Raw genomic sequence first — 13,676 nt, 5'->3', positions numbered from 1 at the left:
CACGGTACCCCGGGGTCTGCAGACACAAGTGAAGAGCCCACACGGAGCTACCGTACCCTGGGGTGTACGGACACACGTATCACACACGGTACCCCAGGGTGTACGGACACACGTATCACACACGGTACCCCCGGGGTGTACAGACACACATATCACACACGGTACCCTGGGGTGTGCAGACAGAAGTGGAGAGCTCACACGGGCTACAGTACCCTAGGATGTGCAGACACACGTATCACACATAGAGACACACTGCACAGACACACAGATTACACACAGAGACACACTACACAGACACACGTATCACACTCAGAGACACATTACACCAACACATATCACACATAGAGACACACTGCACAGACACACAGATTACACACAGAGACACACTACACAGACACACGTATCACACTCAGAGACACACCGACACATATCACACACAGAGACACACTGCACAGACACACAGATTACACACAGAGACGCACGTATCACACATACATGTGACACAGGCCACACGTGGAGTCCTCACTAGCAGTAGCCAGTCTCTCTTGCCAGCCATTTAAGTCATCACTGAGTGAAAGCCGATGACATTAACATAACAGAGGAGAATGTTTTTCAAACATGTTGGGAAGTCAGAATTTGGCTCCATATTTTGTATGCAAGAGTTCCTGGGGACATTACTAAGCGCAGAAGCTCAGGCCTGAGATGTGACGTGGACACAACTGACCCTCATCAGATATAGATGTTGTTGCCTGGAAGAATCAACACTGGCCATCACTGTCTAGACAAAGGGTGCTGAAAATTTTCAAGAAAGGAAAAATCTGTATTAAATTGTAATGCTTGACATACACTGATAATGTTTGTTATCTTGTATATGGTATCTCTTCACTTACAAGTTACTGTGACTTGAGTATTACAGGGTTTTTTTGTGTGTTTGTTTGTTTTGTTTTGAGACAGAGCCTCACTTTGTCACCCTCAGTAGAGTGTTGTGGTGTCACAGCTCACAGCAACCTCAAACTATTGGGCTCAAGCAATCCTCTTGCTTCAGCCTCCCAAGTAGCTGGGACTACAGGCGCCCACCACAACCCCAGGCTATTTCAGAGATGAGATCTCACTCTGGTTCAGGCTGGTCTTAAACTCCTGAGCACAGGCAATCCACCCACCTCAGCCTCTCAGAGTGCTGGGATTACAGGCATGCGCCACCATGCCTGGCCAAGTAGTACAATTTTAATATAGTATTTTTTCTTTTCTTAAAATGTGTATTCATTTTTTTTGGCACCCTTGGTATATGCAGTGAAGTGGAAGTTGTATAAACTCATAGCATATTTCTGAAAGGAAGTAACCACTCACTGATGGTGATTTTCTGAAACACATTAACTTCCTTTGTATCATGCAATAAACATAAACTTTTTTTAATTTATTTTTTATTATTTTTAGAGAAGGGGGTCTCACTACATTGCCCAGGCTGGTCTCAAACTCCTGGACTCAAGTGATCCTCTCTCCCCAGCCTCCCAAAATGCTGGGATTACAGGCATAAGCCACCATGCTGAGCAATAAACTGAAATCTTAACTGAGTATTCTTTAGGTATTAAGACTTAAGTAGATGTTCAAGTTTAATTATTTGCTCATAGATGGAGCATGGCTCTTTGCTCTGCGCTGTTAGATTGTGCAGGCTCAGGTGTGTGCCTCAGATGCTGTACTTAGGATTTCGTTGCACAGCTGTCTCAGGAAGGCCACCATCTGTCTTCTTTCCCTCCTTCCAGACACGGGCGTTTTAAACGGTCCAACAGCGTCACAGCAGGCGTCCAGGCTGACCTGGAGCTGGAGGGGTTTCCAGGACACATCGCCACGGAAGACAAAGGCCTCCAGTTCGGCTCTTCCTTCCAGCGGCACTCGGAACCCAGCACACCCACCCAGTACGGAGCAGTGCGGACTGTACGGACCCAGGGCCTCTTCAGCTACCGGGAAGACTACAGAGCCCCTGTGGACACGTCAAGCCTGCCCCCACCTGACCCCTGGCTGGAGCCGTCCCTGGAGACGGTGGAGACCGGCAGGATGTCTCCCTGCCGCAGGGACGGCTCATGGTTTTTGAAACTGCTACACACGGAGACCAAGAGGATGGAAGGCTGGTGCAAAGAGATGGAAAGAGAGGCCGAGGAGAATGACCTCTCAGAGGAAGGTAAGAGCTCAGCTTTTTTTTTCCCCTGGGGCCATTTATACACTGGTGGTTTTTCAGTGAAGGAAATGTCGATATTAATGGGGAAAATTCCTTTGGTATTTTAGGGAATGAAATACATGTGCTTTCTACCATATGCCAACCAATTATAAGACAAGATAGAAGTACATGAGCAGAAAAACAGTTGCTGCAGTGTCGAAGGGGGTCCGTTCACGTGCGTGTTCTGTTCTGTTAGAGAAGTTGGCTGTACAATCGATTATTCAATCAGTTTCCTTGGGACCGTAGTTTACCTCATATTCCACTTAATGGTTCTCTCGAAATCTGGAAGTAACTTCATTTGGAGCATTCTGTTTATTTTCTAGAATTATTACTGCCCCCTGATTATAAGAAAATGTCTTGATGTTATGCTAAAGAAAAGTTGAAGCTGAGTAACAGAGTCAGCCAGTTAGCTGCCTGGTCCTCTCCTCCCTGGGTCGAGTAGGAATCCTGTGATTTCCTCACTGAGAACCTTCTGGGCTCTGTAGGTCTCTGCCTCGCTCCGTGGAAAGGGGCAGCACCTGCTGTCCACCCCTCCTGTTCACCGGGAGAAACCCACCAAGGCTGTTCAGAAGCAGCTTCTTTCGCAAGTGGCCGTGTGTGATTTCTAAGCTAATCCAGTCTGTCTGTGTTCACAGACCAAGAATATAATTGCAAAATGCTTAGAACCAACACTTGTCTTGAACAAAACACAATTCCACAGAGGTATTACTCGATGTCTTATGTGACAAAACATGCTCTTTTTAAAGTATTTCTTTTTCTTTTCCCACGAATTCCCTTGTACACTCATACATCCTGAACTTCACAAGCAAAGCTGATACCCTTGGGAGTTCAGCCTTGACATTCCAGTTCTAGATGACTTGCCGAAGCGGAGTCTGCCAATAATCGTAGGAAGGGACCAGCAGCAATGAAGTTACATCGCCTGTGAGGTAGAGAGGACCTAAGCAGTCTGAAACATATGGGTGTGTTGATTTTAGATGTTATAACTTGTGGTATTAACCTAGGCGGAAGGGGCGACGTTGCCTTTAACAGACTAAGGCTGCTCCTCCACATTTCTCTTAATCATCTAACTCCACACATTCCTTACATGGGTTGATGTCAGACTCTGAGTATTTGGGAGGAGGTGTTGCCATGGTGATGCAGCCCTCAGCTCTGCACGTGGCTGGTGATGTCAGCGTAGCCATCTCCAAATTGTTCACGGAGCACTCGTTGGCGTTTATCATCTATTTAGGGTACATTTAATGAAGCGAGTGACCGTAATTTTGATATTTAAAAATCACTCATTTTCTACAGCATTTTTTTTTTTACTTATTGGCATATGCTTCAACTTAGCAAAGCCATCTTAATTATAAAAGGGATTTATAAACTTTATCACAAAGATAAACACAGAAAAACTGAACTGTGGAGGTTGACACGAAATTTAAGTTAGTCTTGAATAGTCTGCTCCAGTTTTCTGTGCCAAAGAGAGAACCCCCGGGCAGGGGCAGCTCCTTCAAGGGCTGGACAGACTGTGAGATCTGAATGGTGGTGAGTCAGTATTCTCTGTGTCATGTGATTCCTCAATAAAGTACCAGGGGAAAGTTCAGAAAGAGGTAATATTTTTCCTGTCTTAGCCCCATAAAATGTCTGTGCAATTTTATTCTATCAGCATTTGAATTTATACCACTCAGGACACATTCAGAAAGTTCTGGCCTCCCTGCAGCCATGTGGGGTGGGGAGAACTTGCTGTGTTAGTAAGTTCACACACAGCAATATTTGCCTTATCCATTTAGCGTATCCTTTCAATTTAGTTATTTTGTTCAAGGATTATAGCTTTTACAGAGACAGCCTTAGAAAAAGAAGCCTCTTAATCAGGACTTACTGAACATTTATTGTATGCCAGGTAAGTGCCTTACGTGCCTCATTAAATGCTCATCCCAATGTAATAGGTAGACATTATTGTCACCGTTATAAAAATAAAGAAACTGGGGCTTTGACAGATTAATATCTCGCCCCAGATCACACAAAGTACAGCAGAGGAGTTGAGACTCAGTGCCAGAGCTGTCTGAGATCAAAGGCTGCGCTTTCCACAACGCTGTGTCAGGCCATGAAATCAAAACATTCCTTTACGGGCAACTTTCTTCCTCTGCTGCTTTGTTTCTGCCCACGTAGCTGTGGCCACTCTGTGGTCCAGAGAGAATCCTTCAGGGACAAGCACACACAGGCTCTGCTGCCCTCAGCCCGGGATGTGAGGGGTGGGGCAGAGGCTACCGGGCAGAAGCTCTGTCATGGTAAGTCACCTTTTCTGTCCCTGGGAATGTTTAAGAAAACTCTATGAATTATGCCGTGAAAGTACAACATACAAAGTTGAACTTGTTGACATATAAGGACACAAAACAGCAATAAGCGCCCATGATCTTAGGATATGAGGTGTTTAAGTTTGACTTGCCTCATTATAGGCTTCTGGAAGACACAGTTTTCTTCAGCAAGACACCATGGGAAGTGGATTCCTGCTGCCCCTAAATTATATTTCCCTAAATACCTGAGTGGTGTCTTTGGTTTTGGTTTTTTGGGGGGTTTTTTACCTTTTTTTTTTACTATGACTAAGCCACTCTCCAATAAACAAAATTGTTATAAAAATGACTAAGATATAACCTTAGGTTGGGGAAAATGAGACCAGGACACACCTATTTGCAGGAAATGGAAAATACGGGGTGTACTCAGCGCAGTGAAGATAACACACACGAGAGCTCAGGAGTCTGAAGGACGCTTTCAACCGGGAAACTGCACAGGTGCCTGGAGAGGCCGGCACTGTGCTGGCCCTGGAGGCTGCTGGGATCTGACCTGGCAGGTGGGTGGGTGATAAGAGGAGATTCAAGGGCACCAACAAAGGCCGAGGGCTGGGAGCAGGCCCTGCTTGTGCTCCTCTGCAGAGACCTCCTTCAGCATCACCCTGTACACCTGCTGGCAGGGCCCATGGCCTGAGGGAGGCATCTGGGCTACCTGACCCCAGAGTACCCTGGGCTCCACCATTCTCCAAGGACTTGGGGACAGGATAAGATGGCCCTGTGTCTTCCTAAAGCTCTACCTAACCCCTCTGCTCTCACTGGGGACATTAGGGTCCAGGATACACTGACCATATTTGATATATTGATTACCCAGCAGCAGTGCCTGACACAGTATTTGGCACAAAGCTCTCTGCCAACAATAACTGGGAGGGAAAGAGAGAAGGTGAGAAAGAAGGGCAGCCTTAACAAGGAGGGCAGATTTGATGTTTGGGGACTTGGGGAAAGCACAGCACCTAAAGTCACAGAGAGTCATTTGGTTGTCCTCAGCTGGGGAGCTGGGCGTCCTGTGCACCCCTCAGACACCTGGTGAATAATCCTGCCTGGGCACATTCTTCTCCACTGCCAGTCACTCGCCGAGTGGGGTTGCACTGTGGCCAGCCCCAAGCCCAGAGAACACAGCATGAGGCCCTCGCTTCTTGCCGCGATTGTCTTAATTTCGTTTCTTAACTTGCCCAGATACCTTCATCTCTTTGTGGACAAAGGTGACAGAACACTTGTTATGTATCTCATCTGCCTACTTCACACATAAAACAAGCAGAATGCCGATCCAGATAGGTCCCTAACAATGTTTAAGAGGTAAGGGGACCTTCAGTGCTAGTCCTAATTTTAGGAGCAGATACAGGGTGGTTGGTTATGGCACTTTAAAAATAAAGATTAAAGGGGCGGCACCTGTGGCTCAAAGGAGTAGGGTGCTGACCCCATATGCCAGAGGTGGTGGGTTCAAACCCAGCCCTGGCCAAAAACTGAAAAAATAAAAATATAAAGATTAAATTAAATGACTTATTAGACCAAAACTCTGAGCTCTGAATATTGAAATTTCCACAACATGAAATAATTTTTGCCTGAACGATAATTTTATAACACAGTTCACTGAACTGACTGAATGAATCTGGATTCATTCTGTCCTCTATGGCTAATAGGAATGGTCAGGAGCCCAAACAGGTACTGGTTTATGTTAAGTCATATTCATGCAGGCTTGCTATTATTCATCTGCAAATAAAAATATCACTAGACTAGTGTATGGGGACTTTTGTATAAATTATGATAAACCAAATGGGTAAATAGCATAAAGTGAAACAAAAAATTAGTATATTTTCTGAAATAAATGAAATAATTCCAAAGCTATAAACATCTTATTTGATAATCTGTGGAGATGTTAAACTCTTATGAGAAACTCAATGAGGGAGCCCATGGAGAGATGGGATCTTTTGAACAGTGGGTATTGAAAAGTTCTTTGTCCTAAACACCACCTCCCAAAATAGCTAATAATTCAAAGGTGTCCACCTGGGCAGACCCACAGACCAGCTGGGAAGAGCATTAGTGGTTTGCTCATCTGAGCCCTCCTCTCACAGACAGAATGAGCGAGGGACCAACAGGCTCACAAGTCATATTAACCCAAGAGTTGGGAGCCGAGGAAAGGCTCTGGGTCTCCCAGGCCACCTTCACTGCTGAAACAAGAGGATCTCTGGGTAGCGATGAGGTCCAGTCGCAGTAGGTTTTCACATAGGGAAAAGCAGATTACAAAGAGCCCAAGTGAACAGGTGTTCAGTACAGGAGCTGAGGAGGGCCAAAGAAAAGCCTCCTGGCTCCGCCAGGCTGGCCCAGGCTGTCTTAGATCAGCAGAGAGGATAAAAGAATGAAGAATCAGAATTCAGGATGGCGCCTGTGGCTCAGCAAATAGGGCACCGGACTTGGGTGCCCTATACTGAGGGTGGTGGGTTCAAGACCGGCCCCGGCCAAACTGCAACAAGAAAACAGCCAGGCATTGTGGTGGGCACCTGAAGTCTCAGCTACTCGGAAGGCTGAGGCAAGAGAATCACCTAAGCCCAAGAGCTGGAGGTTGCTGTGAGCTGTGATGCCCTGGCGCTCTACTGAGGGTGACAAAGTGAGACTCTGTCTCTTAAAAAATAAATAAATAAATAACCAACAACAACAAAAAAGAATCAGAATTCATGGCAATGTTCTGAGCAGAACAGATTGTCATACACACACTGGTAGCTGCCAGCTTCAGGGTCAATGTGTTTGTATGGCCTAATGGAACACCCACTGCTCCCAAACGTCTGGCTGGACATGCAGACCAGGGGAAGGTCTCCTGTGTGGATCAGGCTGATGCAGGCCACCAACTAACTAGGCATCCTGCTAAGGACAAAGTAAGTGCCCATGAAGATGTCTCTCACATCCCAACAACTAAATTACCGCAGGGAAGCTGCATCATGAAAATGTGTGCTTACAGCTTAGGAAGCAATTATCAGTGAAGACATGTTCGAGGTTATCTTACGTCTTACACATTTTAAAGATTTGGGGTAAATATCTGTACACAGGATGGGAGAAGATATTTGCAAACTATCCATCCAACAAGAGATTGATTAATAACCCAAATATATAAGAAACTCAGCTGGATAACAGGCAAAGGTCTCAATGGACATTTCTCAAAAGAAATGCCACAGCATATGAAAAAATGTTTACATCACCAAATGCAAATCAAAACCATGATGAGATATTCTCTTACCTTAGCTACAATGGCCATCCACAAAAGGACAAAAGTAACAAATGAGGCCAGGCACTTGGTGGCTTATGCCTGTAATCCTAGCACTCTGGGAGGCCAAGACAAGTAGATTGCTTGAGTTCAGGAATTCAAAACCAGCCTGAGCAAGAGCAAGACCCCATCTCCAGGCATTGTGGCAGCCACGTACAGTCCCAACGACTATGGAGGCTGAGGCAAGAGAATCACTTGAGCCCAGGAATCTGAGGTTGCTGTGAGATGCGACACCATGGCACTCTACTGATGGCAACAAAGTGAGACGCTGTCTCAAAAATTAATTAATTAATTAGTTAATTAACAAATGTTGGCAAGGGTGCAAAGAAAGGGAACACTCATAGCAGGATGGTGGAAATGTGCATTAGTGCAGCCGTGGTGGTGAGCAGCATGGAGTCCCTCAGAAAACTAAAAATAGAACTGCCGTGGGACCTAGCACATGAGTATGCCCACTGCTGGGTCTATGCCTAAGAGGAATGAAATCCGTATGGGGAAGAGTCAGTGCACCCCTGTGTTCACAGCAGTGTACTCACACAGCCACGGTGTGGAATCACGGGGTGTCCATCACTGGATGACCGGCAGAGAGAACTCGGTGTGCACACACGGGAGTAGCATTCGGCCATGAGCAAGGATGAAGTCCTGTCATTTACAGCCTCGCAGATGGAACTAGAGGACATTAAGTGAGACAAGTCAGGCACAGAAGGACAAATGTCACCCATTCTCAGTCATCTGTGGGACCTAAAAGAGTTGCCCTCATGGAGGGAGAGAGTAGGTTGGTGGTCACTAGAAGCTGAGAGAAAGAAAAAGGAGAAGTGGGTGGAGAGAAGGGAAAAGGAGGAGGGGGTGGTTGGTTAAGGGGGACAGCTGGAGGAAGGTCTGGGAGTCAACAGTACAAAGAGAAATGAGAAGAAATTATAATTTATTCTAGGTTTCAAAATAGCTAGAGGAAAAGAATTGTAATGTTCCCAACACGAACAAAACATAAAAGTTTGAGGTGAAGGACATCCCAGTTGCCCTGACTTGATCATTATGCATGACATGTATACCACATGGACCCCCAAAATATATACCACAATGATACATCAATTAAAAAACACAGAAAAAGGAAGCCTGCTCTAAAACATGAAGATGATGAAGCCTGAGAGGTAGAAAGGAGATTTCTGGAATCAGTGGGTCCTCCATACCCACTCTGTGAAATTAGTCACAGGGAACCCCGAGTGATCAGGGAGGGTACAAATACTTAAATGATCTTATCAAACTCTCTGCAAATCTTAATGAAATATACTTCAAATTTTGAAACCGAAGAACAGTGTAAATGTCGTCCTGGCACTTCATAGTGAATTTAGACAGAATTGGAAATTATAGAAGACATATAAAAAATAAATTAAAAGAGCCAAGTATGTTAATTAAATTTCTTTGTACATCAAAGTCAAGGGTGATATAAGGTTCTTTGTAAATTTGCATTCTAATGAGTATCAGTGCTTATCTGAAGCTCTTGAGAGAAAAAGTGTATAAACTATAACTAAATTAGGGAGGTATAGTGGAAAAGAATAAATTGAATTTGCACTCCTAATTCTTTGCACTTATAGGAAGCTATTTACATTATCGGTATCAGATAGGATCATTCCCATTCACTGAACAGCAAAATCCTCCTGCCGTTAGCAGCCGTGTCATTAGCTACACTCTTTGACATTCATAATCTCTTCTGTGCAATATTCAATTGATACCTTTATAATAACTCTGCACTACATTAAATCAATACCAAGATATTGCCCATCTATTCATGCTGTGCTCGAGAGAATAAATTGAAGCACTTTGTATTAATAGTTCAGCTGAATTCTACTTTAAGAGGAATGTGAAAATTGGGGGTTAAAACTGGAATTTTATAAACCTGGCTGACTGTTTAACTACAGTTTGAGGAAGCAGAGAGCCGGTACAGCAAGTGTCCTCAAATGCCCACTTCTCTATATCTCTGCAGCAACAGCTTGATTAAGACAAGTCCCTGTAAATGTTTTCATCAATTAAGCAGGTTATAGAAGACAAAAGAAATAGAAATTCAATGTTTCAAAAGCAAAGATGCCTCCTCCCACCTCAGCATCAGCAGGCGAGGGCTGCAGAAATGTGTTCAGTCTGGGGGTGCCCTCGTGTGAGTGAAAGATGAAGAGGTTTCACGTTCTCCCCTCTTGAGACACTGTTCAGATGAGATGGGGGGCATTCAGGGGCGGTAAGGCTGAAGACCCTGAGACTCTGTTCAAACCCCACCTCCTGCTTTGGCCTCCTCAGCCCCATCTTCCCCATCATCTATCTCCCTGTTCTGTGCACTCCCAAGACAGAGCCTGGCCAGAGCCTTCCCCGCCCCGCCTTCTGTCACATCCAGGGGCTCCTGTTTGGCTGGCAGATCAGATCCCGGGGGTAGATGGGGTGGAGGGGAGGATGGCAAAAGCAGCCCTCTTGGAGGGGATTTGCAAACGGCACAGAGCCAGGTATCAAGATGCCGGACAACCTGCTACTCTTCTTTAAAAAAAAATACACTGAAATGATGCCAAAGTGTCATCTAATTTACTCACTTTTGTTAAAAGTTACTTACAGGTTATTATTCTTTTTAATACACTAGAAGCATCTAGAATTAGATGATACTAGGGAATTATTATCAACTTCTTAGAAATGTTAATGACACGGTGGTTATACAGGATGAGAGTGGGTGAAGTACTGGCTACAGCCTCCTTTCAAATGATTCAGGAAAAAAATATAAACATGTGGCAAATGCTAATCACCAATTCTGAGTGATGGGATTGAGGTGTGTGCGACACTTTTTCTTTCGAATTTTCTGCATGAGTGAAAAATTTGTAATAAAACTTTGGGGAACAAAACAAAATCTGGGCTCATTGCAGAAAAATAAGAAAATACAGACAAATAAGGAAGCGGTTTTTAAGTGTATTTTCCTTCCCTAGGAGAAGAATCACTTTTAAAATAATGTTTTATATATATAATGCCAGACACTCATTTTCTAAAAACAAATAGTGTACAATGTGCCCTGTTGTTCAGATGACTTCTTTTATATCACAATGTGCTAAAACCCTTTCAAATCAATAGATTATTTCTGGAACATCATTTTCAATAGCCTCATAACATTTTATTATACGGCTATTAAAGCCGTTCTGACCATTGTCCAGGATTCTTTTTACCCTAAAGTCAGGCTGAGGGAAAGGATACAGCAGCCACTGTCTCTTGCACCATCAGACGTCAGAATCTGTGGTGCCAATTTCTAGCAAGTGTTAAGTGAGTTTCAAAAACAATTGGTTTTGACCCTGGCTGTTAACATAACCAAGGTTTGGGGAAGTCGTCACTTCAGGAAGACGCTGTACAGGAGGTTCTCTGCTCTGCAGCTGGGTTTGTGCCACAAGTGCCCTCTAGGCTTCGCTGCTAGAGGGTAGAGCTGGGGTTTCCAGCTCCACCCAAACCTAGCGAGTCTGGATCTGCCTGGTGCCAGACCCGTCAGGACGTTCACACACAGATTGTGAAGGTCCCTCAAGCTCTAACCATCTACTGTTCTCTTGGTAAAACCACAAGCACATAGAGATTTCATAATGAAATACATAAATCTTCAAGCATTTGTGTTGGCTTGCCTCTGGCCTCTGCTTGGAGAGACATGTCTTCAGGATGAGGCCCCGTTTCCTTGGCAGTTGCGAGCCAATGCTTGCCTCCCCAGTGAACGCCGAAGAGAACCAGACACTCTGCCAGCTTTCGGGTATTGAGTGCAGATTAGCAAGATGCTGGGGGAAAGAGCAGTTGGACAGGTGGCCTGATTCATCCTGTAGACGTGGAGATGGTGCTCCTGTGAAGATGTGGGAAGAGTTGCCATGTGGGTACCTGTCTTACCAGGGCTGAGCGAGATCAGGCCTGCTAACTGATCAGTGGTGATCAGTTATCACCACTGAACCCAGGTGATAACTCCGGCCGCCGCACTGGGCAGACTCCACAGAGCACAGACTGCACTGCTGCTTAGTCAGGGAAGGCCTGGAAAGGAAAATGGGCCCAGGGCGCATAGTAGGAAATGAATCCCAAGAAATGGCTTTGAGGATCTGGAGATTAGTATTTCCAAAATGGTGACTGTCCTTACAGCAGACCAAGGGTTAAACATGAGCCCAGGGAAAGAGGAGGCCCGAGGAAGCTCAGAGGTACGCAGCAGTGGGAAATTGCCTTTTCCTTCTTGGACAGACTTCAATCTGTCCAGTCTAAATCCAGAAGCACTCACACCTATCTTCCTTTACTTCCTTTTTTCTGTTGATAAGACTATACTGTTTACATTTTTAAAAGATCTACTCAACTAACAAAGTCATTCAAGATAGGAATCACTTGTAGATTAAAGTGAGTCTTCATACCTCATTAAACCCCTGGCCGGCTTACTCAAGCACACACACCAGGGCAGCATTGCTGCTGTGAATATGTATCTCTGATCAATCAATGGGGTGAGCACCCGTTGTAACTCACGGCCCTCTGGCTGAGTCCATAACGAGAGCAGCGTCTTCTCGCTGTCACAGCCTTCCCGTGTGGCCTCTCCATAGTCTCCTCATGCGTGAGACACATCTCTGCATTGCCAGGAGGCAGCCGCCCACGGCTCATTGGGAATTCTTTGATAGAATCCAAGGATATTACAGACGTCGAAGTGTTTCTAACCGTGGAAAGAGGAAGTGCTTGATGTCTCTGCTCACACAGGCCTCTGTCGTCTTCTCACTCACACAGCGACTGGAAAGTCAGCCTCGCAACCACTACATGGGAAGCCCCTGCAGCATGCAGGGGGCCCGGCTGAGCTGGATGTTCCCAAGAACATCCTCACAGTTGGCATTTAGTCATCTTCACATGGTCCCAGGAACCGAGGGTGGAGCAGATGGAAAGAAGGGGCCCCCGGCGTGTTCCAACCACAGACCCCAGGGTTCAGCTCTCCAGTAAGAGGGGAAAACTGCCCTGCCCTGCACTGTGATCCCTCCCTCCTCAAAGCCGCTGCTGCTATTTAACAGAACCTGTTTGCTGATTTTCTGTTTTTTATTTAAATAGTTCTCGGCAAGATCAGGAGCGCTGTGGGGAGCGCACAGCTCCTCATGTCCCAGAAGTTCCAGCAGTTTTACTGGCTTTGCCAACAGAACATGGTGAGTGCTGCGCGGAAAGCCAGCCCTGGGCCCCCGACATTCTTTTTGTCCCTGTCTGGGCAGAGCACTGGGTGGGGGAGCAGTGGGCACACTTCCCCTTCCCACGCCTGGGACAGGCTGGGTTGGAGGAGCCACTGGGAGACTACAGGGGGCCTGTTGGTGGGGGAAGGGCAGAGCAGGGAGTGGGGGGTGGGGGTCCCAGGAATGGGGAGAGGTCTCAGAAGACATGAAATGAAAATTTCTATTATGGCTGATGTCACAAATAAAGAAAATGAACTGAGGTGGCTGGAAATAAAAACACATAAACAACTGCATTTGAAGAGCCTTGTGGTGGTTCTCAACCCTCCTAGTGCCCAGTCCTTTAATGCAGTTCCTCATGTTGTGGGGACCCCCAACCATAAAATTATGAGGAACTGTATTAAAGAGTCTCGGCCTTAGGAAGGTTGAGAACCACTGCTTTAGAGGCTTGGCGCCTATAGTCAGCGGCTAGGGTGCCAGCCACATACACTGGAGCTGGCGGGTTTGAATCCAGACTGGGCCTGCCAAACAACGACAACTACAACCAGAAAATAGCCAGGCATTGTGGTGGGTGCCTATACTCCCAGCTACTTGGGAGGCTGAGGCAACAGAATTGCTTAAGCCTAACCATTTGCGGTTGCTGTGAGCTGTGATGTCATGGCACTCTACCAAGGGTGACAGCTTGAGACTCTGTCTCAAAAAAAAAAAAAAAAAATGAA

The 13,676-nt window shown here is 45.8% G+C and overlaps 1 protein-coding gene across 1 annotated transcript in view; it reads left to right on the top strand.

Moving 5' to 3' along the window:
- Positions 1–13,676, top strand: part of DLGAP2 (DLG associated protein 2) — a 480,560-nt gene that overhangs the window by 460,290 nt on the left and 6,594 nt on the right. Inside the window, exons 11-12 of the mRNA XM_012809840.2 lie at positions 1,761–2,176; positions 12,848–12,939. Coding sequence (XP_012665294.1) covers positions 1,761–2,176; positions 12,848–12,939 — 508 coding nt within the window. The remainder of the gene's footprint in view (positions 1–1,760; positions 2,177–12,847; positions 12,940–13,676) is intronic.

The sequence above is a fragment of the Otolemur garnettii genome, unplaced genomic scaffold (genome assembly GCF_000181295.1).
Source record: "Otolemur garnettii isolate 467f Iridium unplaced genomic scaffold, OtoGar3 scaffold00114, whole genome shotgun sequence".
NCBI lineage: Eukaryota > Metazoa > Chordata > Mammalia > Primates > Galagidae > Otolemur > Otolemur garnettii.
Note: the sequence above shows the minus strand (reverse complement) of the source record. Positions and strands in the feature narration are given on the sequence as shown.